Here is a 27,291-nt window from a genome sequence, read left to right as displayed (position 1 = left end):
GCTCCCCGCTTCTTAGCCGTATCCGCTAGCCCTGTATCTCGACGAGCGCCGTCTTACCGCGATCACCAGAGGAACCCTTGACATTCCGTCAAGCCGAGAACCACCCTCAGCTTCAGTAGACTCACTCGAGTCGTCGCTGAGAAGACCTATCCTAGTTCGCACACGCCGACCAACGGTCAGTGTAACACTAAGTAAAAATATGAGGGGAAATCTTGAAACTAATAAGAGTAACTAAGAATGGAAGGAGCATGCAAAGATGCGCCAACACGATGCGAGCGCGAGCGAACCACCGAAAGTATGATACAATGCGCAACCGAGCAGCCAAAAATTTGATGAAGCACGAAGGCATGAGGAAGAGCCGAAGGGTATATGAGAAGGTCTAGCAGAACACGAAGGCGAAGTGACACGATGATGAGATGGGGGAAATGTTTAGACAATAGATGCGATGAGCAAAGTGCAAAGTGCAAAGTTAGTGCGACCATTAGTGAAGTGCACGGTAGTAGGCCGAAGTTTTAGATTCTTAGTCTGAGTGTTGCGTGCAAACAGATGATAATTTCAATGGAGGGAAAAGAAAGATACATGAAAAAATCTAAAGTACTAAGTATATATGATAGTGTGCTAAGCACTGTTCAGAGCCGGATAGATAGCGGTAATACATATCAAGGGTCCATAACGCAAGTACCGTGAACATAAGCGATATAGCTTCGGAAATATAGTCAGTCGAATGCAAATGAGATAAGATACGCACCAATGGACAAGCGGAGGACATGGATAGGATGGAGGAAGGATGTGCAACAGAGCCGAAGAAAAGCCGATGTGAGCCGATGCACATGCGTGAGCCGCGGCCATTGGCCAATGATGGAAAAGGTGCGCACCATGTTAGTGATAGTGTGTGCTGCGCGAGGACCTGAGGGACACTGCAAAAACAGTCTCTATGAGGCCACAAGGACTCCAAGTCCTACATCAGATCTGACACTTTTTGCATCAGACATTATAATTATACCTTCGGACATTGTTTCCCACACTCAGATTATTGACCCCATATCACTCACTGACTCCCAAAACTATTCCCAGACTGCAGACCCCTGGGTTGAATACACTTGTCTCACCAAGTATAGCAGACTAGGCAGTGCAAGACCACAACATAAAGATATCAGTTTGGAGCCATCTTTGTATAGCCCCACTCTGTGTTGTATACCTACACCGTGTGAGTCACTGATGTGAAGAGTATTACTCTTTGCATCTGAATTATGTGGATACATCCCTTCCTCTCATTTTACCTTTCAGTACCTTTCCTTGCCCTCATATCACACTATCTCTGTTCATGTATCAAAGTATTTTCACTTCACTATCGAGCATTTTCACATTGCATCTGGCTTAACCAAAGTATTCCAAATGTATATATACTTCAAAATGTACACTAATGACTATAGTGAATTCTATACTCAGACTCCCACTCTAAGCATAACCGAAAGCCTCCAGCAAGTCTCTGTCTCTTACACTGTCTCACTACTCTTAAATACTCCTGCACTCATCTCAATTCGGCATTTTTTGGTTCACGATTCCCTGTCAAACTCATACTCAGCCTTACACAGTTCAACAGGAAGTGTATACATGAGGTATTTTGCATCACGATTGCAGTCTCAACAATGCAATAATTGAGGATGCCAATGATGATAGCCTTGGAATGTTAATTAACTGGGAATTCACTATACTTATCACCCCGGAAAACAACTACACCATCAGTGGGACAGTGAGTGTATGACTGATTCAGGAGTAAATCTACTGACTTAACTTGCAAGGCACAGTTCCATTCATATCGTGGCAGCTCCTGCAGCAACTGAAAAATATTATAGTTTTTAGCACTGCAAAACAAGGGGCATCATCATTATCACCTTTGGCAATTGGATCCATCAAGCAAGACTATTCAGATAATCTTGAATCACTGTTTTATATCTTTTCTTGGGTCTACATTGGATACAGTGATCTACTTGGCATGAAACACCATTTGAATGCTTCAAAAGTATGGCTTCCAAATGCATGAAGCAACTGGAGTATCACTGGATGCTTTGATACCAAAGTGTTATTCTATACAACAGATGACAGCAAAGCTGTAATCACAATGCAGTTCAATGACTACTTCAAGGATCTTATTCTACTTGCACTGGAGTAGATGGACCTCCTAAGGCTCAATTTCCTGGTTCAGGTTGGCAGTGTCAATGGCCAGGCTCTCCACCGACCCATCAAATTTGATGTGCTGCTCAAGATCTAGGACAAACACATCACTAGACTCAAGGGTACGCTTGAGCTGCCCCCTGAATGGTTGTTGCACAAGAGGTTGACAGACAAGAATGTAAAGAATGTACATGCATTGGGAACAATCATAGAAAAAATGAGCCACCAGATCTCAGTGAAGAAACACAGTCTGAATGATTGGTGGACTGTTGAATCCAGTGTGAAGAGGAGCAAGTTATTGAACTTGGAGTGGCCGGGCCAATCAATTTTGATCTCATTTGTGTATGTAGCAGTATATCATGAAGTTTTGATATTCTCACATTGCAATAGTACTTGTGATACATTATAATACTATGTAACTCAAAAGTACTACTAGTGACTTATCGTAGCCATTCTCATGACTTTGGAAACTTGAAAGGCCCAGCAAATTATTACTAGTAATATTACTAACATTGCAACATTGAACTCCTCGTTTCCCTCATGTGATCCTCCATTCAACTATATTCCTCCAAAAATGTGGACACTCACTGCCAGTCGAGTCATAAGTATAATAAGTTACTCAGTTCAGTCAAGTCCTTTAAGAATTGAGTGAGTTTTGTCCAAGTCTTGTCACTTATTTCCCTTCTGGCATTCCTACCCTTTGTTAGTATCAATCATTCCCCCTCACTTCCAAGCTATGTCTAGCCCCAAAAAAGTGAAGGCAAAGCACAAAGTTGCAGAATGATATCACAGCGGTCACTGGGCAAGGAAAGAAAATGCGGGCAGCAGATAAAGCTGGTTTAGTATCACTGCAGCTAACTTCCAATATCAACACTCCAATTCATCATTCTGGTCACCCTGATGCAGGTATAGGTGGAAGAAATACTCAACTAGAGAAAGTTAGTGCAGTTCTGGAGGCTCCAACACAGACAAACCTACCTAAGGGCTCCATGACCCTTGTGCCAAATATCTCAGCAAACCCTCTTGCTCCTAAACCATGTCAAAAAGGCCATGGCCATCCACCGGTAAGCTTAAGTTTCTATCCAAACAGTTGGGGCTGATGTCAAATATTTAGAAGCCTCCTCCACCATATACTAGTATCACAGACAGTACAAGCTCTGCTGTTACAAGTTCCTGTCAGAAAGGAAAGAAAGCCAAGGTGAGACATTTTTGTCTTTGTTCATACCTGGTGATACAATGATCAATCAAATAGACATCTTCTGCCCCCTACTCACAAGTTGAACCAGTGAGAAACATTATTTTTGTATTTAAATCAAGTATTCATTTATATATGAGAGTGTCACTCATGAGCCAAGTCATGCATCATTGCAACCAAGTTTGTCATTGCACAAAACAGGTGGACACTTTGGATTTCAAATACCTCAAGGCAACCCACCAACTGTACCACCTGGAATAGAGCCAGATCTTCAAACAATTAACAATCTTTATATGACAACAACTAAGAAAGATGCTGAGAATCGTGCCCATTGCACTGTGCAAAGCCTTACTGGAGGCCATTAGTCTTCTTCCAGTGGGCCATCTAATGGAGATCTTTTGTGATCAGTGTCAGCTTTACTGGTAGCTACCTTAGGCTTACCTTCATGTCCTTTGTCTAATATGTGGGTCATTCTGACTTTTTCTGAGGAACATTTGGATCTGTCTCTATGAATGGTCAGTTATGAGTGTAGGACTAACATCTCCTTGCAACATCCTGATTCGGATACTTCAAGCTCTGATAAAAGTAGTGCAAGTGGCAAAGATAGTGATGATTCTGCTAATTTTGATAATGCTAGTGCAAGGAAGTTTGGTTGGGCTGAGGTTGGCAGGTGCCATAGTGTGCACCCAAGTAAATGTCATCTTTACTTGTGATGATCAGTGATCACCCTGATCATTTTGTAGGTTTTTCTCAGGAACCAAAACCTTCCCTGGTTTATGCTATCTTCATTCTTACTCCTGACTTCAAATTTCAATACTCCCATAACAATGATGATATGAATGCCAAGCAAGCATTAGCTTTTGACAATCCATTGAGTAATGAGAGTGCCTTGGAGGGTGCTCAACATGTCTCCAAAGTCTCTGAGCTCAGTTCTCAGGTGCGGCATTGGTCTATCAACATATCTTAAGGTATTTAGGAATCTGATGGCTCTCAGGTATAACATCCATCTGGTAGTACATCCCAAAGCATTCAACAACTAACTCATTTCCAGCCTGCAGATGTAACTGATAATGTTTTAAGTCAGCATCATAAGACAAATAGGTGACCTCCTCTTACCGACCCTGCTTCCTTAGAGCTCTTATATCATATGGCCAGGAAAAAGGATCTGACAAATGATGAGGATCCAGATGACATGTAGCAACCAGCTAAAAGCAGACATGGGCTGAAATTCACACAGGTGTCGTTCTACTCAGCCTACTAGAAGAATTTCCTTGAGGACACAAAAGGAGTATGTTGTGCACAACATGCACTAGAGAACTCATTCCTAGCTCTTGTTAAGGACTTGCCAGGTTCTATTGCTGAGGCCCTTCTAGCTGTTCTTGTTCAGTGAAATGAAGCCAGTAAATGATTTGAACCTGGTAAGCTTTGATATTCTCCAGGGCACGTATATCTGACACAAGTACCAGGTTATTGGCCTGCTCACAAGCCTGATATGGTGAAGCTCATAAGTGTATCATCACTGGCCTTTTTCTCGCTATTTGCTCATACTTCCTGCCATCCAGTTATATGAAGATCTCTTGACATGACACTCTGAGCTCAAGAAGAATGTTGTTGTGATTGCCTCAATCATACCTGGTCTCATGCCTCCATCAAACATCCCACCTTAAGAACATGCTTTATAGGTAGAAGGTGCGGCTGCCGGGTTAAAGGCAGGCTCAAAGTTTCTACATGATGGTGTGGATGAACAGGTTTGTTGAGGTACAACCTCATGAACATCATATACTGGCCCATATAGAATTGTTTGAAGACATCCAGATATTTTCAGCAAGCAGTTGCAGTTGTCATGCTTGACTTTAGTCTGTGCTGCAGTATTTTCTCAATTTTATTTTTATATTCAATGACAAACTAACTTTTTTTATAGTTTGTTTGTGTTCTCGATGGCCTTATCAAAAATGGTAGCAGACAATCATTCACAAAATTCACTGCCAAGGAATATGGCCTGACCTACAAATCTGCGCTGAAGTCACTCTAAGATATCATGAAAGACCCTTATTATGGTCCCAAGCTGGTTGAGCAGCTCCAATCGTGGGCTGAGGCTGGATGGCAAGAATATACTCTCATCCAATGAGTTTAGCATACTAACTGTATGCATTTAGGGCTGCATGTTGCAAAGTCAATGGCAATGAAGCACCCCACAATGTTGATATCGAGATGGTGCTTGATTGAGGTTGCTTATTTCTCCCGCTTGTAGCTCACTTATAATTTTTCTACCGATTGTATTATTGGATCCTATCCTCGATTAACACAGCAGCAAAATTTACCCAGAAGATGGTCACCCCCTATGAGCTCATTAGTGTGATTAGTGAGGAATACGAGTATAGAATGCTCACAGAGTGTTGTCTAAATAAAATAGATGTAAACTCTGCTCTATCCGCTAAAGGTCCCAATACCAGGCAGAGGGGTTCCAATAACTCCAGTACAGCCATGAGAGATGTCATATGCTCTAATTGTGACCATAAGGGTTATTACAAGCAGGATTGCTGGTGTGTTGGAGGAGGAAAAGAGGGGCAGGGTCCAAAACAGACACAGCAAAGAGGTGGCCGTACTCCAAAGGAAGGCACTAATGCAGCCAAGCAGACCAGCAACTGACGAGAGGGCTACATATTTATGACATCAGACTTGGCCAGTCTTGCAGAAGGTTTAAATGTACCTGTTAAGACCGTGCACAAAGGGTAGGACTGATTCCGAGGGGCTTGGCTTCAGCTCGTGCGCTGCGCCCCTTACCCGAGTATGTGCCCTTATTTTAGAATGATGTCCAGAGAAAGTCTAAGGAAGTCCAAAGGACTTCCAAAGGAGCGCGGGAAACTTTGGAAAGACTTTCTGGACAAGTGCAAGTAACTTCCGGAGGAGTGTGGGAAAGTTCCGGAGGAACTTCTGGAAATTACCATGGAGGTTTCATCCTGATATGGATATGTATAATGGCTACTCAGGACACGTCCTGAGTAGAAGCAAACAGATGAAAGGCTGCAAGGACAAAGTCTGAAGCAGAATAGTTCTGGAGGACCACGGGAAAGATCCGGAGGGACTTCCGGAAACTTGGAGGAGTGGAGGATCAGATGAGCAGAGGAGCGGATGAGTGGATGAGTGGATGAGCAGAGGAGCGGAGCTCCGGCCTAGGGAATTCCTCCCTAGGCCTAAGGTGGATATTCAGAAGGTAAGAACTAGTATGAGGACTTTAGAGTGAGATCTAGTGCGAGGACTAATATGATATTCAGACTGAGGAACTACAGGACATATACAAGAGTTTATATACTAAGTGACTATCGGAAGGATCAATAAGCAAAGGTCCGAGGCTATGTATGAAGCATAAGCAAAGTTATCAAACACGAGTCGGATATGAAGCATAGGTTAATGGATCAGTAAGCATACTGGTAGTAAGTATAACCGAGATACCGGGAACAAGGAATACCGAATAGGCTGTGTTAACATTATATGAACAGGAAATGAATTAAGGAGCTTATCGTATATCGGATCGGAAGCGTATCTATATCTCGGATTGGATTGGATATGGTCCGGACGAGATGCATGGATATATGGGATATGACATTAGGGCGATAGGACAAAGGGCGAATGATGCAGGCTAGCTGCAGAGGTATGGAGGTCCGATGTATAGAGATACAGGGGTCCGGAGGTCCGGAGGTCCGGATGAAGCATGGGAACATTGTCGGACATAGGTCTGGAATACAGGATATGACAGTACCTATGAATTGCTGTAGAGCCATTATGGACTCCAGTGCTACTTCCCATTTCTGTCCCAACCACAATAAGTTCAGTAACTTTGTCTCCATCCTGCCTCAAGATATTCATATGGCTGATGGTTCCGCTGTTAGCACCATAGGGCATGGAGATGTCAAGATCAACCTACCATTAGAAGATAAATGTACCTCTGTGATGCTGAAGAGTGTCCTCTATGCGCCAAAGATGGTGTTCACTCTCATATCCATGAATAGGATTACTGCTGCAGGATTAGCCATGCATTTCAAGGGGAATATATGCAGGATACTCTCACCTGCGCCCAAGTGTAAGCTTATTGTGGAAATCCTACAGGTAGAAGGTCTTTATAGTGTCATCAGCCACTGGCAAGAACAGGCAAATATAGCGAGGACCAGACTTAGCCTATGTGAGGCACATCAAGTGCTGGGCCATATCTCCCAATTGGCCATAAAGCACATGGTCCAGGAACATCTTGTTGAGGGACTGGATATTGATATGTCGTCCGCGGTAGAGTTCTGTGAGGCATGCACAAAGGCGAAGGCAACACGTCAACCTTTTCCCCAGGAGACGAAGAAGAGAGCACTTACCTATGCTGAGTTGGCGCACACTGATTTGTGGGGGCCTACACAGACCGCAAGTTTGGGAGGCTGTAGTTACTACATCAGCTTTATGGATGACTTCTCCCATGAGACAAAGGTCCTTTCATGTTGAACTAGCAAAAGCTCTTCTGCCCAGCGGTCTCTGAGGGCCTTCACTCAGAGCCAGTGGACACAATAAACTAAGACATGGAATTGCATTAGTAAAGATCCCTGGCGAACGGATCAACTAACATTCACTCAACCAGTCGTTGCAATCTGAGTCCCCTTCCACATCCATAGACTAGAACCATGCCAAAGTGCTATCCCTTTGTTCTCTGGCATTTGAATCGGCCATGGCTGTACTAACCTTGAGATGCTCCCTCTCAAAAGGCTGGTATTGGGCTAGCAATTTGTGGTTGGCGCCAAGCTTCCCGAGCTGGGACTGGCATTTTGAATAAACACTCTCATTAATGCTGACCGCTCGGTTGACAGAATGAACTTGAGCCTAAGCTCTAGTGGACGTTGCTTGTGACTTCGCTGTCCTCACCGTCTTGCGGAACAGCACCGCCTTGTCTGCTAAATGCACTCAGATATTATGGAGAGCATCATTGGCCTAGCCTTCCCAGAGTGTCACCTCTTGCTTGATTAAATCCTCACAACCTAGCTCGGCGCACCATTCTGGACCGAGATTTGAAGGCAATGGTATCATGACCTTTTTCAGTTCAAACATACGGCATTCATTGCCCATTTCATCATCACTATCATCTTGCAAAAGCAGCAGGTCAACCTCCATATCCTGGTCATCGCCATTGTCGAATCCATTACCAAAGTATGTTGGTGCTGTCGCCACCCACCGATCTATGTCTCCTTGTAGTCTCTCTTGCCATTGCCCAATCTCAAGCCGCTGGGTCTCAGTTCCGTGCTGCCCCACTTTTCTGACATCCATTTTTAGTGTAATCTGTGCTTCCTCAATAGATATTCCTTCAGCCAGCCACATTGCCGTTCCTCTATGTCGTGCTGGATCAGGTTGCCTGACCTTTCTTTTGTAATAGTTCTATTTCCTGTTGTTTCCTTGTAGGTGCTGTCAAGGCATGAGTTTCAGCAGTTGGAGCGTAAACAGCGCATACCTTTTTGGAGTTAAATGTCATAAACATCCATAGCCTGTGGCTCACAGAAGCACTGTTCCTGTGCAATCCTTTCATGCTCTTTCCAATCTGTCACTTTCTTTTCATCGGCACTTTCATGCAACTTCTCAAAGGCAGTCTGGCTATTGGCAACTCCTTTAATGGCCTGCTTGTATTTCCAGCAGAGGAATTTGCATGTAACATCTCGGTGAGGTCATTTTCTTGAACATATTGGACCACCTACTCATCCTGATCATTTTCATAAAGTTGCAATCATTCATTTGGTAGTCCAAGGACTCCTTTCAGTGTGGTGTTCCCATCCCCCATGCCGCAGGTGAGATTATATTCAACGGCGCCTACAGGGTTTCCATGATCTCACCATTGATTCTGGTGGCGCCCTGGATGAAGTTTGAAGCATACCATAAGAAACAACTATTTTGATGGACATGGACATGCCACAGACCTATTCCTGGTGTGATATCGAGTCCTTGCCGAATGTCCAGGTAAAAACTGTTAGTTATCTGGTCCTTCAGATTCTTATGATACTGGCAGTTAACATCATAGAATGTTTATGTACGTTGAATGTCATTGGCATTGTATTTCAATGCCTAGCACAGTGCATAGTCTATGTTCATTTGTCTGTTGGGTGTCAGTGATGTCTAGGGTGATCGGTGGTATCATCAGTGCTTACCTGTCACCTTTCTGAAAATCTACCATTGGATGTAGGACAAAACAGCCATGCCTTGCACACACACATCTCCCAATTCCAGTAGCTTCTAATCTGTGCCAGGATGCATTGGCTTGATTCACTGCCCAGTGGTTGTTGCACTCAGAGCATTGAATGATGTCTTTCACATCGGCAAGGTGTGCCTTGTACATGGCATCATCGACCATGAATCCCTGGCCATCCATGAGTGATACTTCGTCTTCCAGATATGAGGCATGAAGATGCTCTGCTTTGAAGTTCCCATCCATGACTATTGACCTGGAATATAGCTAGCTCGGTGTTTCCAAAGCCGATTCATTCTTGTCCATGTCATCGGCAATGTCATCCATTGGCAAGGTGACATTGATTCCTGGCTGCAGATATGTTAGACAAAAGAGTGCCAGATCACCAGGTTTCGTTACTTTGGACTCATGACCGAAGCTGTTCCATTTCAGTAACTTGAGCTTGTGCCATTATCTGACCACCTGCATGAGCTCCCAATACCAGTCCTGAAAAAATATCAACTTCGGTGCCGCCGATGCAAAAATGCCCTCACCAGTACCAAGTGAGGAAATACACTTATAGTAATTCATCGCCGAAGTGCCACACTCCAAGTTATCAAGCAAGAAGTTGTTTAGGACATTGAAGGTAAAGGCAGTCTTTGGTTGATTAAATGATACTGGAAACAAACCCATTTGAAATAGCTGTATGTCGGCACTAGGTGCATTGGCACATGTATAATACTTTACCATGTGAGTATGCACTCCGGACATATCCACTATGGTTGTTATTCTTTTGCCATTTTTTATGAATGGTACACCAGTTGGTAGATCATTGGCATCCTTTGAATACTGTAACCCAGGAGGTTGTTCATTCCAGTATTCTGCTGTCCATGGAGTGTAGTTGCCGGAATTACTGTTGGCTTCAGATTTGGCCAAAAATTCGTCAGCAACCTCATCATCCCAAGGACAAGCATCTCCATTGTGTCCTAGCCAGATCACTAGCCCAGTTTTTACTAGGCAAGAATCCTCAAAGCATCTTCCTGTCCATTGACTAATCCTATGGAAGGGCAGCCTCTGGTGCTGGCTCCTGCAGCAATTCGTGCAAAAAAAGGGCTCACCAAAACAGTTCTTGCATCATTTTTCAACCTATTTCCCAGTTACTGTCCTTGTCCTATATGTTTTCTGCCATTCCACCACACAAATATTGTTGGATGGAGTCCACTCCTGCACTTTTGAACCCCCTATATTTTGAAGCAGATGATTTATGGTGGGAGATATGATCAGAAGCCAGGTTTTCCTCACTAATAGACTGGCACTGACACATGTAATATATGATAGAGATCAGTATTTCATCTCTTCTTACATGGTTGTATTTAGTTTTTGAAGCACTTTTGTCATTTAGAACATATCATGCTAATCCAACATTTCACTATATGATAGATATAAAATGTTAGCTTTCATGAATGGAATGCCAAAGTCATATCACACACTTGTGTCAAATATCCTTGCCAGTTGTCCAGGTAATATGAACCATGTGCTGAACCAAGAAAGCCAAATGGGGATCATCAGAACAGACAATTTTTGAATCTTCAAGCTCTCATATCATTCACCACATCATACCATAGCATGGAGTAAGTCTCCTATTGTTATCCCTCAGCAGACTCAGCTTCCTTTGACCAAGGAGGAGGTCACTGTCCTCAGGGCCCACATGCAGAACTGGAGGTTAGTAAAAGGCAAAGAGAGGTCACTTATCTTGACAGCCATACATAAGGAAGCTGTCCTTCAGGCTCCCAGTCGGAACAAAGCCATTTTAAAAGATAGGAAAAAGGTATGATATGAGTTACTTCATATACATCCTCATAATATTGATACCATTACAATAGATTTATAAGAAGTGTTTGTATAACCAGTGTCATCGGAAAGCTGCACCTAAGCCCCTCATTACTTATGGCAGGAGATGAACAGGCCACAGGGTATTGGTTCACCAGCACAAGGACCAGATCTGAGCTGAGACTGGGGCAATTCCAGAGAGTGAGGAAATGATTGTCAAGTGGCTGAGGCCACAAAGACAGTCATTCATGGTCTGTCTCCGGAGCAGATGGAATTGGTGAAAGCACTGGCTGAGAAATGGAATAATGAAGTAGCTCCACTGGATGTCCAAGCCAATGTGGCCAAGAGCAAAGGTGCCGATATGATAGAGCACTTCACCACAGAAATGTTCAAGCAAACAGGAATGAGGGTCTTTGTTCTTTCAGCATGGTGTGACACCAGAGGAAAGTTAATGTTGGGATCATGAGTTACCTTTGCACTGTGCATGACATACTTTGGATCACAAATTATTGCAGACATGACTTCAATCATCAATTTGCCAGCGGCGAAAGGTTCACAAGGACAACAAATATTGATGAGATTTTCATGCCAGAGTGGAAGCTGTGTGCTGCCAACCAGTTTGGTGAGATGAGTCAGGCATTCAGATTTTATAGTCCTGATCCAATTAAAAATGACCAGATGCAGAGGATGAGGACATCCCTCAGGTTATCACATTGAAGAAAGACTTCCAAGAAAGCTAATTAAACTGGAGGAGGATGCTGATGGCTGGCCAACACTTCCAGACACTGCCGGCTGGAAGCAAGCCAACCAACAGCATGTTGTTTGATCTTTTCTTACAAAGCACTACGGTTCGTTCATTGATCCCCAGCATTATATATATTCCTAATTCATATTGTAAACAGGAATGTGCATTGGAACCGAGTCAGGAAAAGCAACTGTGCCATGGGGTGATGTCGTTAAGAACCAATCAGACTTCTTTGAGTCAACTTATTGGCCGGCCAACATACAACTGGTTGAACCTTCCAAAATGGGCAAAGGAGATGTAACAACTTTGCTTGATTTCTGGTATGACAGACAGCAGAAACATATTCGGCTAACCTTCTCCTTCAAGGCCTGGAAAGACAGTGATGGCGACATGGAAACACTATCAAAGACATTCAAGGAAGCTTTTCGGTGTGCAACCAAGAAAAGCAACTGCAATAGCATTGTGAGCACCAGAACATCAGCCCAGCTAAGAGAGCAGGATGAAGATAGTACTGATGAGGAGGTACTGGAGGATGAGGAACATGGTTCAGCGGCCGACAAAGATACCTTACTATTAAACTCCGGCAACAAAGTCCCACCTCTGGCGCCACCGATCATTCAACATGCAACAGCTCGGCGGGTGATGGCAGTGGCGGCATCCACAACTTCAACACAATCAGTGAATATTCCACTTTATGTTACTGAATCCCGGGACTAATCTGAACTTATCAAACAGCCCATGTCAAACATGGTCACCGGGAAGGTAGCAGCTCCTCTCAAACATTCCAAGGCACCGGCCACTGCAAATGTCAAAAGCAAGGAACATGTTGGCACCAGACCAATCAATGATCAACTGGTAAGGCCTCATAAACGCCATATGGCGAATCCAATCAGTGACACACCAGCGAAGTGAACCAGAAGCTAGGTTGCCATTGCCAAAGCTCCAAGGTCCAAAAGGACTAAAAGGTGATTGGTATAGCAACATTAATATTTGGTTTCCTATAGAACACCCACTGTGAATTCTAATATACCGATGATGACTATATTGCAAAATTTGGTATCTAAATGAACAACACTCAGAGGGCATCTTTGGCCTCAGCTATCTCTACCTCATGGATCAGGGATATCACTGGAGGAACAATCCAGGCATGAACTTCTGAAATGTAATGTAAATCGAGTAGGTCTTGGAAGACTTTTGTGAGCCTGTCCCTAGTGTTATAGAACGCCAACAGCATTGCTCTGTTGATGCTGAGAACCTCATCAGGCTTTGGGTCTTGGATGGATTCATCCTGTCGGATGACGCCACCAAGCATTGCTTGTGCTACTTTGTCAACTAGCGAAAATCAGTAGAATATGGCAGAAGATATAGATAATGAACCAGTTGTTCCTTGTATCCTTTCAAGAATCCAAATCGCTGCCTGCTCAGAATCACCGATCAATGATGCAAGTGTATGTTCACCAGGGGCCTCCGATGTAGGTCTTCCTATGTCTGGTACCACACCTTCCGGGCTTGTGAGTGTCCTTGGTTGATATGAACCATGGGGTTGAATGGAAGGACCCGGTTGCTCAGTAGGCATGGATGGCTTGGAAGCACTGATGCTTGCCGGCAATGTTGGGATAGGTTCCAGTGCCATGGTGCGGGTTGGCAAATCAGGAGGTGGTGTCGGCAAATGTATGTCTGTGTGTGGTGCCATTGCCTGAATTGGTACTGGCTTCCACTTCCCAACCAGCGTTGGAGACTTGGCAACAAACTCAAAAGCTACAAATGTTAGCCGAATCATGCGGTGCATGGAGGATAACTTACCGTTATTGTTGAAGTTGTATCCAACATAGTGGGATGCAGGAGGAATAGGATCTTCTGGTTGTCTCACCGGGATGTCAAGATCAAACCCGAAGTTGAATGGGTTTAGACATGGTGTGGTGGTCGCCGGGGTCTCTGTGACAAGAACAGGTAAATCCAGGCCGAAGTTGAATGGCTGAAGGTCAGAAGGAAGAGGTCCAGGGATTCATTCTGGTGGTTCTGTAGGAGTGAGGTTGAGGCCGATGGTGCATGACCAATCATTTGTTGCATGTTCGGCAATTGGTACGGCCACCGGCACAATGGGTAAAGCCATGCCAAAGTTGAAAGCTGCTCCCGAATTAGAAGACGCTGGTGGTGCTGCCGCCTCCACCAGCGGAATTTCAATGTCCATACCAAAGTTAAACTTTGGGGGCATGGGAGGAACATTAATATCCATCCTGAAATTGAAAGCTTGAACCAAATTGGAAGAAGCCAGTAATGTCGGCGCCTGCGCCGTCAGATTTTTGAGGTCCATACCAAAGTTAAACTTTGTGGGCGTGGAAGGGATGTTGAAGTCTATCCCAAAATTGAAAGGTTGCACTTCTCTGGGTGGAGGGCCTATCCTGAGATAGATCACTAACATGATGTTAGAGTAAATTTGTTGCCAGAGCTAACACTTACCTTTTCATTCGGCAGCGGCCTTGAAAGGTGGTGATGGGGATTATGCATGACTTAACTCGTCATCAGTGTCCATCGGAAGATCAAAACGAACTTGGTGTTCCATTGAAGATTTGGTAGATGTAGTGTGTCACAATGATTATCTGCACAATGAGGTGTCTTGACTCTTAAATGTGTGATCCACTGGACCATTGTGGAACTTCAAACAATGAAACCCTAAACAATGGATGTTGTTGTAGGAAAGTTGGCACATGGTTTTGAAATGTGTGGCTATCAATTGAATTGCGCCTGCCGCATGTCATCGGCAGAAGTCGTGAGAAGGAACTGACTTCAAATTTTCTTTTCTTCCTGCTGGTATATATTGTCAGTGTCTTGTCCCATCTTTCAATTCTTTTGTTGTCTTCATGTCATCTGCTGACACTTCTAACGAGGCTGTTAAGAATGCAGCAACCCAGGTGGAAAATGTCCTCACTAGAGCAGTGAAATTGGACATGCCGATCACCTTAAGTTAACTGAGCAGATCAGAGACATTTTGGTGCATATTTCCTCATTAGTACACTTCATCTCACTGATCATATACAGTTACACAATTTTATCAATCATGGCATTTATGCCACCATGATTCCACCGCTGCTACTGTTGGTGGCGATGGAGATGTTTGACCACCTGGATGCTTACCGCAAACATTTTGTGAGTGTGCCAGTGTAGGTGAGGAATGTAGAATGATAGAAAGTGGGTGGTATGAGATATACTCAGATAGTCCTCTGTGCGTGAATCTAATGTCAGCCCAAGGGGATTGCTACTGAGAAGGTTCCTCTATATATATTAGTAAAGGGAAACACTGAACTGGGCTGTTGGATAAGCCTGGTGAGGCACGCGATGATGAGTGAAGCGCGATAAGCGAAAGCGCTATGTAGCGCTACTGAGTGACAAGTGTGATGGCGCGCGCTGAGTGAGAGTAAAGTGCACGTGCAGGTGGTGGAGCGTAGCGACTCTTAGGTGAGTTGGGAAACAGGTAAGATGATGTTCATATATAAGAATATGAAGACTGGCACTCGGGCGCATTAAAGCGCTCTACTGTCGGTCGGTGGATATGACGGAGAATTCAGACTTAGAGTCCAACTACGTGCGGGAAGAAGAAGATAATCATTATACATAGAGGCAAAGGTATATATATTCTAAGTAGCGTTAAGCACTGTCAAGCGCTAAAGCGAGCAGGAAAGCGAAGCGAGTACGTGATGATATGTAATAAGGGTCCGTGACGAAACATACAGGATATGTGTGCAAGCGCCGGAGATATGTCAGAATACATGAGAATAAGATAGGAATACGCACCGACGAACTGAATGGACATGGAATGGATGGATGGAGGACGAGCGACAGAACTGAGGATACATGTGCCGATGCGCGATTGAAGCACCTGAATGTGCGAGCAGCCAATGAAGCGCCAAGTGCGCAGAAATGAGATATGGGTCGCACTGTGTTTGGAAGGTGATTAGGGCGTTGTAGAATTAGCTCTCTACAAGGCCACAGAGATGTCAGTCTCTACATCTCATAGGAACTTAGCTTCTGACTGTCCCCAGTCAGCGTACATAGGGGTGGATGGACTTAGCGAATTTTCGACGGGGAAAGTCATGTGATCGTGGGCGAAACACACCAAATCGGATGTGGAGCAAGTCCACTGTGGTCGCGTGAATTGTGGTGAGTGGGTGGAATTGTGCTGACATAATGTGGTTCATTTCCAACATAAAAGCTGGCCATGTGTCGCGCTTCTCTTCTTCAATTCAATACTCCATCGCAGCTTCGCAATTATCTTTGCTTCCATCTACCATCATGTCCTCTATCATCTTTAACCCTGCTATGTTGACTGCGTCTCCCTCTCCCTCGCCTGAACCTGAGGAGCGTCCGCAAGACAGTGGTGACACATCTACAAACGACGCCACTCTCGACAACACTGCTTCGAAGGAGCCTGAAGAGTCCATTGTGGATCAGATTGACCGTGCGTGGGCAGCCGTCCTTAACACTATGCATGTCTGCATAGACACATCTCCTCCCTCCAAGCCTGAACTCTTGGAGGAGCAGGAATCCTGGCTCCACGATTGGAATATCGCGATGGTGAGTGGCACTGTCTTATTAAGTGCTTACTTTTGCTAATGTTTTGCTTGCAGTCCGATATGACCTCTGTTTTCTACCGGGCGCATGCGGTGGGGATGCACTTGTCCCTCAACGATGTGGACGCGGTTATGTTAGCCGAGGGTAAGATTGCTGCATGGACGCTAATGAGGGCTGTGAAGACGTGGAAGGAGAAGGTGGAGGAGTCTGCCGTGACTGCGCGCCCAGTGCGCACTGAGAAGGGGAAGGCGAAGGAGGTTGTCGCCAGCAAGAAGACGGCGGAGAAGGCGACGGAGAAGTCGGGTGAGAAGGCGCCCAAACCCGTGCTTACTGATATGGGACGTCTGGTAGGTTTTTCTTTCTTTCTTCAACTTTTCGGATTTGCTGACACGTTCTCTAGCGTTTGGGTGGGTGGATGACCGCTACCTCAGTCAGCCGTCCTGCTGAGAGGTGTGAGTGTTGCGCTGCATCTGGCACTAAGTGCGTCGTTGTGCAGCTGAGCGGAAGGTGCGAGGCTGTGTTAAAGCGCAGAAGGGCTGTTCGTTTGGTGAGCTCACACTTATTACTTCCTTTTCATTTTACTAATGCTTGATTGATTTAGTTGCCACTAAGAACAAGGGATGTGCGCCGGCTGTGCCAAAGCGCAAGGTGCCTCCCTCCGCGCAAACGACTGCTCCGGATGCCAGTGAGTCCGAGGTGGAAATTGTGGGCGAGGCTATGGCTGATGAACCCGTCACCGGTACTTCAAAGTAGATTGTCATGCAGCAGCCTAAGTGGCCGCTTGCCTCTACGGCTGAACCTGTGGTGAAGCGTCCTTGCCTGGACGCTGATACTGAGTTGGAGGAGGCACGTGCTGAGTCCACTCAACTTTGCGCTGAGAACGCTGAACTTCATACTCGGAATGATAAGTACTGTCTTGCGCTACTCGATATGCGCCAGCATACTCGAACACAGGAGTCCGAGTTGCTTCACATGAGCAACCGGCTGTACATTTTGGCGCGCGACTGGGGCAATTGGGAAAAGGAGCTTGGCGAGATCCTAGAAGAGTAGATAGCCTTTAGGACACTTTTTAGATTAGAATTGCTTGTCAGCGCCAAAGAGCGCTTTGTACTATAGTGTCTCCGGTTCCTCCGGCGCCTGGTGCGCCTAATATGATAGTTCTGTCGCATGTAATCCATTTGTCTGTGTCCATGTCCAATTCCACTGTCCAAAACGATTCACCGGCCTGATTAAAATAAGAGAAACTCATGAGTGAGCACATGTAAGTAATATAGGGTCATAAGGAAATACGGCGATCGCACAAGCAGCGCGCTTGTCTTGTCTTCTTTGGGTGTCCTTTCGCGTCTATTCCTTCACATTTCCCTGTGTTTCACTTGATATTAGGTGCTGTCGTGTATAGTCTATGAGTAAAAGGGGCGCGGTGCGGCTGCACGTGTTAGAAATGGAAAGTCTATGGGGTAGTCATGCGCGCACTTCTAGGTAACTTATCTTCAGTATGTACTTGACGGTTTTATTATTGCCCAATCGGCGGTATAGAATGGAGTCTGTTGGATGTATGTTCAATGCAATGCGCGTGTTATGAGACATGATAAAAGGAAACTGAGGTTGCCGGTTGAAACCTGGGGTAAAATGGAGAGAATGGAAATTGACGGTATGTTTTTGTGATTGTTTTGTGTGTGATGCAGAAAGCGGGGATGTGCAGTTAGGATGTCGGGTGTTATGCGGGAAGTGGTCGCGCACTACACGTCGGGCGCGCGCTCTGGTTTGTCTTCATCGGGTTCTTCAATATCCTCGTCGGCTAAATGATCAAGAGTCTTGTCGTCTTTACCAGTGACGCTTGTCACCATAATGCGCTCATCGCCACGTGGATGATAAGGGATGACGCGGAACACTGCGTAGCGCAATTTAGAGATAGTGCCATCCAACTCGGCCAGCAGATATGAGCCTCCTTTCGTGTGGCACACTACAATCATAGGTCCCAAGTATCGCAGCTTCGTCTTCTTGCTTAACTTGTATTCAATCTTCGAATTGTGCACCAGTACTAAGGTACCAGGCGCATGGTTGTAATCGCGGATTGTCGCATGAAAGCACTTCTCGAAATCATGGAGAGACGTGTAGCACACTTTCATTACCTTGTCCCTGATAGCGCTGAGATCCTCTATACGCTTCTGTAACTGCCATGCGCACCAAGCAATGAGTTCTGCGGTGGTAAATGGCACGTGCGCTGGCGTCGGCGCTAAGAATGTAGCTTCTGCAAGGTCAAAAGGAAAGATTGGCTCAACACCGTGCACCATAAAATAAGGCAATAAGCCCGTTGATTTGTGCACGGTGACGCGCTCAGACCAAAATACAGAATGAACAACTTGATACCAATGAGTATCATCTCCATCGCAAGTTTTAATGATGGCCTCCTGGACATCATGGTGCTGGCGCTCTACTATACTGTTCGCTTGCGAGTTATAGGGTGATATGCAGATCAGATGGATATCGTATCTTTCTGCGAGCATGTCCACAGTGAGTCTATAAGCAGGCACATTGTCAGTAATGATCTCGGTGATAGGACCCCATCTGCATAGGAGTTCTTTGTATATGAAGGCCATGAGCGACTTGGTATTCTTCTTGCGCAACATGCGCCATTTGGGATATGATGTGAGTGTGCAGCGTGCCTGTACTAGATACTCATATCCGCCTGCTTTGTGCATCTTCATCGTGTCGATGTGTACTCTGTGAAACAAGCCTCTGGGTGTCAGTACCATCGGCAGTACTTGGAGCTTCAGCGTCTGCCTGATTTGACATTCATGGCATGTGCGCGTATACCACTTGATATCGTCGTCGATGTGCGGCCACCAAAAGCGCAACAGCAGCCGCGAGCGAACAGCATATGAGCCCATTCAGTGAAATAGTCTGTATCTCATGGCCAGCCCAATAGGACAATTCCCCGTCCTATACGAGCCATCCCATATGGGCCCATGGTTAACAATACACGAGCGTCTCGATTGGGCCCATAGTCAAATGGTAGGTGTATAGCACATTGGCACCGTGGACAATGTTTCAGCCTATGAGTCTGTGACCCACGTCTCAGCCCACATGAATAACATTTCAGCCCATGAGTCCGTGACTCATGTCTCGGCCCACATGAATAACATTTTGGCCCATGAGTCCATGACTCACATCTCGGCCCACATGAATAACATTTTGGCCCATGACTCTGTAACTTAGGTCTCGGCCCACATGAATAACATTTCGGCCCATGAGTCCGTGTCTCACATCTCAGCCCATGACCACATGAATCACATCTTGACAAATATCAAATAACATTCCGGCCCATGAACCCTGAATACTTCTCAGCCGATATAAATGATGTTTCGGCCCATGGGTTATAGAACTTTCCAATGTTTCACTGTGGCGTCCCAGAAGAAAACCTCTAGAGCTGATGTCCCAGCCATACAAGCAATACCGGCCGATCATTAAAATATGCAACACCAGTCACTCACATTTCCAGTATAGTGATGGAATACAAATCATATGAAGTAGGTGAAACAGAACAGTGAGGATGATAAAGTCTACATACCGTTTAAAATGTCTTCCACCTTGCTGTACTTTGCATAATCTTCCTCAGAATACCATGTGTGCTCCCCACGGGGCGTCTTGAAATGGTTATGAACACTGTCTCTCATGAACCATGCCCACACCCATCGGTCGCTGGTCCGCATGTCCACTGCATGGCAAACAAGCCGACTGCAGAACGCTACCATCACTCCTGAGTCATACACCAACTCAATACCTAGGTTATGTAGCTTCATGCGGGCACTTGGATAGTTGCCGACCAATGTCATTATGTCAAACCATTCAGGACAGCATTTTGGATTGTGGTGTGCGGGTGACCAGCGGTTGCCCATCACAGCGACACCTGTGAAGATCGATGCCCAGTGTCTAATGCAGCTCATACATCTCGGTTTGACCATTGGAATATGCCCAGTGTCCAACCTCAAGGGTGGTGCGCAATGAGGACCAATACAGGCTGGGGTGCATGACCCTCAATGCAGCCGAGGCGAGGAGAGATGGTTGTCGCATAGATTTTATGATGGATACACCTTGAGGGCCTTTGAGACCAGCTGATATCTCTGGACAGAAGCTCACATCAGCATTATCTTGAGCATGACCATGAGGCTTGTTGTGGTCAGGCCCTTGAATGTTGACGACGATGAGACATGACTGACCTCGTGACCTTGTTGAAACCAGCATGGAGATACATTGATGCAGCCTGGGGACACACCGGGTGTTTCGGTCGGATAGAAATAGGACCTGTCTGTTCTCCAAATGCAATTGGCATTCGCTGGGGACAGACTTTTCTTGAGGAGATCATTGGCACAATGCATCACTGCACTGATATCCTCCTGCAGCACAGTGGTTCAATGAATGACCAACACGAAAGAACACACTCACCTTCACCCAGTCCGACAGTGCCCCGGGCACATACCACAAGATGATGTGATGACCTGCATCCAACAGAACACAAGGCTTTTCAAGAACCATTTCACGACTGGGCGGAAATTTCTGCAGTAGCCTCGCTTCCTGTGTATCGCTTCGGCCTGTCGGCCATTGTCCACAAGCATCGCTGTATCATTTCATGTCGATGTTTAGCTTAACTGTTGCTGTTTAGTCAGGACATAAGTACCGAATATAAAGAGAACCTACTAGGATTGGTATATGCATCGGCCAGAGTTGATGCTAATTGTGCACAACTCAACGTGATTTGGACATCAAGCTCCATGGGTGGAATAATGCATTCAGATCGAGAAACATGGGCCCAAAATTGATCCTCAATGTATTGGCTAGCTAAATGGACCTTTTGCAATGCCCAATCCTTGGGCACTTCGACGGTATGCATGCGATGTTTTTCAATGAGTAAAATTGTGTAACAGACCTAGTGATGTGCACGGCCCGGCTTCAGGCCGTGGGCCGGCCCAAGCCAAGCCTGATTAGGCCGAGCCGAGCCGGGCCCAAGTCAGGGCCTGACCATGGCCCAGGGCCCGGCTTAACATGTTGAGAAGCCTGAGCTGGAGGCTCAGGCCGCGGCTTTAGTCCCTGCGCATCCATCATTGAAATCCATGCGTCCTTACTTTAGGGAGTCGAATCGTCTGTTACAGACTTCCGTGGACATCCGGACATCGTGACTCCGAAGACGACTCCGAGGCAGAACCAGGTGCCGCGTCCATCGGGGATCCATTGAAACCATGGAGGGCTGAGTTCACAAGCTATATCGAAACCATTGAGGCCGCTCCCTCGGCAGGTATGACCACTATTCAGTGGTGGGGTGTAAGTCACTTTCACTCGCTACTCACTCGATGCTGACTATTGTTTTAAGATCAATGCCCTAAGGTATCCAGTGTGGGCTTCGCTGGCAAGGGATTACTTATCCATTATGGCAGCATCTGTCTTGAGCGAGCGAGCTTTCTCACAAGGAGGCATCACGATCACCAAGTGGTGTAATCGGCTGAAAGGAGACATTGTCGAGGCTCTACAATGTGTAAAGTGTTCTCTTCGTAACGAACTTATATTCTGGGAGCCTGGTCCCTCATCCCTTACAGAAGAAAGTGAAGATTCTGAACATGGGACTGGCAGGTTAGAAGTTGAGCCAGCAGATGATGAGGGGTGGGATACACTGATTTTGGAGGAGGAAGAGTCTGATGTTGATTCAGCGGATGACGACAAAGTACTGTAGGACTCGAGCGCTACTTATATTGAATTTCGAGTCATTTTGTTTTTGAAAGCTGTCGTTGAGCCCAAGCCGAGCCGCAGCTTTGGCCTGGCTTTGGCCCACAGCTCGGCCTGAGGTTTTGCAAAGCCCAAGCCCCCAAAAGCCAAGCCCAAGCCGGGGCTTTCAGGCCAAGCCAGGCCCGCACATCACTAAACAGACCACAGGTGATATCTGCCGAGACATTAATTATGAGACCTCTGGCTTGCAAAGCATGAGGATGATGGTTAAAAACTTCAGTCGGGCACATGTTCCAGCACTGACGGTGCTCGGATGCCTTGCCGAGATGATGATAGCCAAAATATGCTCACATCATATCATTACCTGATTTTGGAAGGTTACATAATCAAAGCCGAAGGACGTTTCATTGGCTGACTGCTGGTGTCATTATATACATATTCCATGATATCATGAATCATAGGCTAAATATTCTCAACATGAAAAGCATATGATATAACACAATTTATGTAGCGTCAAGTTGTTATGTGCAGGTGAACAAGGTGTAAATTATAACCACGGAGTCGTCACCATCTGTCTTGCACAATGTACCATACGGCGAGAAGCTTCCATAGCATGGCTGATATTAATCTCCTCCGGGTGGCCGAGAGACTCGGCACCGATGACAGCCTCAATCTGTTTATCTTCAATCATTTGGCGAACTTCATCAGTAGCACGTGCTGCTGCTGCCCTGACTGTGAGAAGTTGCCTACTCAACGGACCTCCCTGAGGATTCATGGTGGTGGGTAAAGCAGCCAGTAATGCACCCTCTGGCTGTCCTATGTCAGCCGATGCATTGCAAAATAACTGAAATCTCACCCGTTGCTGAAAATGTTCGCTCATGATGTCTATCACTTCTGTAAAGTTTAACTGCACTTCTGCAGTCTGGAAACGCATGTCCCAGCGGTCATTCCACCAGGAATAAGGGTGATATTCAACAAGCCGACGACCTTCCCACAAACAGAGATGCTTCTCTGTGGGGCAAGCGAGGAATGAATGAGCGAGTTCTTCATAGCAAAACAGCCCCAACTGCCACCTGCCGACGAGGCCCGAAATATTTTTAACATCAGGTCAATTTATTGGAGGCATATGAGTCAAGAACGAAACTCACTTGTGCTTCCCACATAATGTACTTTCCCAGCAATTGATTTACGTTGGGTGTGCATTGTACATAGCTCTTGCCAACGGCATGGCAGATGGCCATGAATCTAGATGTCGCAAACTCAAATACATTGGCAGCATCCCAGAGTGTGAAGTGTGGTAGTGGATCATTATAGTGACCTCCAGGTTGTTTGCCTCTCATTGAACAATGGCCAGTTGAGGGCGAATCATTCCAGGATGAGTTGTCGGAAGTGCATGACATTAGTCAAGATCAACGTAGTAGCTATCAAGATGGATTATGTCGTGATGAGGACTGGTGGATATTTAAACTCAGCATACATCTCTCGGCTGGACTTTGGAACAATTTATTATGTTATCACTTACAATGCTCACTGTTAAATAATGACCCTAAAATTGAAGCATGGTGGCATCACCGGAATCTAGAAAACTATGCTATTTTGTGCGACATTCCAAATAATTCTCCACTTAAAGCATAGTGCATACGGCCGTATTGCAACCGAGCATGCAGACATCCCTCAACCAATATATGGAATCATCTTATATTATGTGTGATGTTCAATGATTGTTTACTTAACATATCGTTCGGCCAGATTGCAACCGAACCAACATACATACTTGGGCCGGAGCTTGGTTCTATAGTGCTGTCTTCAGTTGGATCAAACTATAACATCTTCTTGCTGGCACTTTGCACTATAATATATTACGTGCGAAGTTTTTCATTAATCTCAAAGTCAAGGATGGTGCTTTCAGCCGAAATGCAACAAACCAAATGGACATCGCTCATCCAGCATTTGGAAAAATCTGCTACCATGACATCGTGCATGACATGAAACATTCAAGCTAGGATGCTCGTCAATATATTCTGTAACATTTTTTTCCTAGCTTTATAATTAATGTTGTTCACCGGATGATGAATACAATTCAGATCGCCAATATTGTACCAATTTGTAGAAATGTATCTGAATACCTAGTAAATGTAACAATGTATTCAAAAGTATGCATGTCAATCCTCATCGTCACAATCCTGTTCCTCCTCCAATGTCTGCACATTGTATATTAAATCATCTAGTGAGCCAAGCATTCCATGATGATAATCAAGCACTCTGTATAACCTGACCAGATCTCTACATGCTCGTGTGACCCTATCTCTTCGCTCAGCATATGAAACCTTCACCACACGTCTAACATATATCATTTCTTCGGCCGTGGGTTCATGGCAATTCCCAATACCTGAAGACACGAGATCTCTGGCAATTTGATTGACTAAAAGATGTGTCATGAGTCGGAATATGTGACAGAGTGTATTGACTTACTTTCATGGTCATCATTGACCTCCAAGTGATCTATGACATGGGCGATGGCCTCTGCAGCATCAGCGTACAAGGGATCGTGGTTTTGAAGGCCGTCCGCCATCCTGGGGGATTTCCAGGACACATGTGGGGCTGCACGGCCACCTAAGTTCTCAACTTGACTGGCAAGTACAGCTTGTGTCAACGGTTCATTCATGATGGACTCATCCTCGTACCCCAAGCACAGATCAACTGGTAATGTGATGCCGGCTGACAGATTTATAAGTGTTGGTCCGATTGTGCTATTTGAAGCTATGGTCAGGAGAGCCTCGTCCTCATACCCCAAGCACAGATCGGCCGGCAGCGATGGATCCATAGATGCCTTGATGTCATTTAGCCGCACTAAACGATTTGAAGATGTAGTGGGGAGAGCCTCATCTGCATAACCACAGAAAGAATTAGATGGACACAGTTTCAGGCAAGTGTTGAACAATATGATTGACTGACTCACCTGAAGACGTGGTTTGGATGGCCTCACTTTCATGCCTCAAGCAAAGGTCAGCCGGCGACACCACGTCAGGTGATGGTTCCGTAACAGTTGAATGAAGGGCATGATCTGATGACTTCATAGAGAAAATCTTGTCCTTGTACCCAAAGTCAAGATTAGCCGGCAATTCAACATCAGGTGATGACTCTATTGCTGTTGGATGTACTGGATGATCTAACGGTGTGATTGGCAAGAAGTCGCCCTCATAACCAAAGTCAAGATCGGCTGGTAATAGGATCTGGGGGGATTGCTCGACACCTGCCCGGTAGACTTGAGGGTTTTGAGGTGCGGTTGCGATGTAATCTTCCTCATACCCAAGGTACAGATCAGTCATGAACACATCGTCAGCCGATTCTCCTGTGCACATGAGGTCGACAGCACAAGGCGATGGTGTATCAACAGAGATGCGACCGTAAAGATGGTTTGTCTTTGAATTAGGTTCATTTGTCACTGTCAGCCCGAAGTCGGCGATCACAGATGTGCTATTTTCGGACGAGGCTTGTGATTGCACTGCGTCATCATCACAGCCTGGGTGAATTTCGGCTAAATTGATTATGTGAGATCTGAGATAACATAATGGAGGAGGACATACCAGCAGCCGGCCGTGGCTTGCACAGACCAAGTAATTTTCTATATGTTGATTCTGATAACATATGGCCATATCCCAGAAATACCTTGTCTGAAAATCGTTAAGTTGTATTGTAAAATAAAATTTGACAAGTACCTGCTTCACTCATTTCTGCAAGATATTTTTTGGTAGATACGTCATCCTCGTCAGAAAATGCTGACAGAAGTGTCAGGATGATTATATGTGCCAAAATGAAAACATACAAGTTTGTGGCAATTGTCTGGGTGAAAAATCATGTTGCAGGTATCCAGTCTCATCACTGTAATGGACAAAGGGCACTGACACTTCAAGACAACAATGAGTACTCACAAAGCATAATGATAGCTGACCTACACATTGGGGGCCTGGATGTATCAGCAACCAGTTTTGCAGATGCATTGGCAGTCACAGGGAGGGCTTGTGACATGGATATGCCATCGTCATTGTCATAGTTGCAATCGAATGAGGCTGTAATACATGCTATTAGTATGTACTGTGCAAGAATACAATCCACACCTTGTTGGGCTGATGGCGAGGATGACGTGTCATAGCCTGCATAGAAAATCTGTAGTTTGTCTGTAAGTTTGCTATATGATGGCAAATAGAACTTACTGAATGGTTCTGCGGTCTCAACTGGAACTTTTTCATTGCCAGTGAAAACATGTAACATGTCATCTGTAGATGCGACCAATGTCAGCCGAAGTAAATAATATGTGAAACTTACAATCTACAATTGAGTGTGAGATGGTAATGTTATCCTTGGACTCAATAATATCTGGCCAGTCATCAGTGTTGCCACTGGATTGAGTGGCATAACCTGTTTCAAAATCCAACATGTCCACTCATAGTACAACCAAGGGTCAGCCAAAATCTCCTCAGCGGGGAATGGACTTACGCTGGTCCGATGCAACAATGTCTTGATCTTGACTGAAATTATCATAGCCGGTGAAAAAATTGGACGTTTCATCTAAACATCCAACCAAGATTCAGCTGACAATAACATGAGATGGAAAGGAACTCACTGTCGGAACTATGGTCGGATACTAGATTGAATCGTACACGACGCGCCATAATACAAATGCCGATAATGAACTGTCGAAATCTACAAAATTGTGATCAGTGCAGTAACTTAGGGCCACAATGATGTCACATTCAACTTAGCTACCAGTACATCACATGTGTGAGAACCCACAATTAACACACGTTAACTATTAAGGTTGTAGAAATCAATGAATTCCCACAGGTACAACATCACGTGATGTTGGCCAGCCGG

General features: G+C 45.3%; 9 protein-coding genes across 9 annotated transcripts; 3 read left to right on the top strand and 6 right to left on the bottom strand.

The window, feature by feature from the left end:
• Positions 1-3,682: 3,682 nt before the first annotated feature.
• F5147DRAFT_650972 (uncharacterized protein) lies at positions 3,683-5,402 on the top strand (the record flags this gene model as incomplete). Its single annotated transcript, XM_041433489.1, has 6 exons — positions 3,683-3,792; positions 3,903-4,060; positions 4,114-4,307; positions 4,744-4,788; positions 5,053-5,118; positions 5,292-5,402. 6 exons carry the CDS (start codon positions 3,683-3,685, stop codon positions 5,400-5,402), a joined length of 684 nt encoding a protein of 227 aa, XP_041295272.1.
• Positions 5,403-8,335: 2,933 nt separating this feature from the next.
• Positions 8,336-9,821, bottom strand: F5147DRAFT_771402 (uncharacterized protein; the record flags this gene model as incomplete). The annotated part of the gene is made up of 2 exons (XM_041441240.1): positions 8,336-8,729; positions 9,538-9,821. The coding sequence occupies 2 exons, from the start codon at positions 9,819-9,821 to the stop codon at positions 8,336-8,338; spliced, it is 678 nt and encodes a 225-aa protein (XP_041295271.1).
• Positions 9,822-10,025: 204 nt separating this feature from the next.
• F5147DRAFT_572647 (uncharacterized protein) lies at positions 10,026-10,688 on the bottom strand (the record flags this gene model as incomplete). Its single annotated transcript, XM_041431101.1, has 1 exon — positions 10,026-10,688. A coding segment is annotated over one exon (663 nt), but the record flags the coding sequence as incomplete, so codon positions are not given.
• A 574-nt stretch (positions 10,689-11,262) lies between these two features.
• On the top strand, positions 11,263-13,041 carry F5147DRAFT_650970 (uncharacterized protein; the record flags this gene model as incomplete). The annotated part of the gene is made up of 6 exons (XM_041433488.1): positions 11,263-11,382; positions 11,438-11,450; positions 11,606-11,831; positions 11,900-12,006; positions 12,287-12,807; positions 12,865-13,041. 6 exons carry the CDS (start codon positions 11,263-11,265, stop codon positions 13,039-13,041), a joined length of 1,164 nt encoding a protein of 387 aa, XP_041295269.1.
• Positions 13,042-13,204: 163 nt separating this feature from the next.
• On the bottom strand, positions 13,205-14,778 carry F5147DRAFT_650969 (uncharacterized protein; the record flags this gene model as incomplete). Its single annotated transcript, XM_041433487.1, has 5 exons — positions 13,205-13,461; positions 13,507-13,887; positions 13,933-14,104; positions 14,216-14,531; positions 14,681-14,778. 5 exons carry the CDS (start codon positions 14,776-14,778, stop codon positions 13,205-13,207), a joined length of 1,224 nt encoding a protein of 407 aa, XP_041295268.1.
• Positions 14,779-16,419: 1,641 nt separating this feature from the next.
• Positions 16,420-17,748, top strand: F5147DRAFT_771399 (uncharacterized protein; the record flags this gene model as incomplete). The annotated part of the gene is made up of 6 exons (XM_041441239.1): positions 16,420-16,701; positions 16,755-17,045; positions 17,099-17,150; positions 17,195-17,245; positions 17,300-17,403; positions 17,452-17,748. The coding sequence occupies 6 exons, from the start codon at positions 16,420-16,422 to the stop codon at positions 17,746-17,748; spliced, it is 1,077 nt and encodes a 358-aa protein (XP_041295267.1).
• Positions 17,749-20,261: 2,513 nt separating this feature from the next.
• On the bottom strand, positions 20,262-20,645 carry F5147DRAFT_572593 (uncharacterized protein; the record flags this gene model as incomplete). Its single annotated transcript, XM_041431099.1, has 1 exon — positions 20,262-20,645. The coding sequence occupies one exon, from the start codon at positions 20,643-20,645 to the stop codon at positions 20,262-20,264; it is 384 nt and encodes a 127-aa protein (XP_041295266.1).
• Positions 20,646-22,963: 2,318 nt separating this feature from the next.
• On the bottom strand, positions 22,964-23,756 carry F5147DRAFT_771395 (uncharacterized protein; the record flags this gene model as incomplete). Its single annotated transcript, XM_041441238.1, has 3 exons — positions 22,964-23,227; positions 23,273-23,482; positions 23,565-23,756. The coding sequence occupies 3 exons, from the start codon at positions 23,754-23,756 to the stop codon at positions 22,964-22,966; spliced, it is 666 nt and encodes a 221-aa protein (XP_041295265.1).
• An 822-nt stretch (positions 23,757-24,578) lies between these two features.
• Positions 24,579-27,089, bottom strand: F5147DRAFT_650966 (uncharacterized protein; the record flags this gene model as incomplete). The annotated part of the gene is made up of 12 exons (XM_041433486.1): positions 24,579-24,838; positions 24,889-25,302; positions 25,376-25,954; positions 26,004-26,090; positions 26,136-26,195; positions 26,243-26,323; positions 26,349-26,486; positions 26,535-26,570; positions 26,631-26,693; positions 26,743-26,835; positions 26,914-26,985; positions 27,041-27,089. The coding sequence occupies 12 exons, from the start codon at positions 27,087-27,089 to the stop codon at positions 24,579-24,581; spliced, it is 1,932 nt and encodes a 643-aa protein (XP_041295264.1).
• Between the last annotated feature and the right edge of the window lie 202 nt (positions 27,090-27,291).

This window comes from Suillus discolor (genome assembly GCF_016758755.1).
Source record: "Suillus discolor strain FC423 chromosome Unknown F5147scaffold_15, whole genome shotgun sequence".
Taxonomy (NCBI): domain Eukaryota; kingdom Fungi; phylum Basidiomycota; class Agaricomycetes; order Boletales; family Suillaceae; genus Suillus; species Suillus discolor.
Note: the sequence above shows the minus strand (reverse complement) of the source record. Positions and strands in the feature narration are given on the sequence as shown.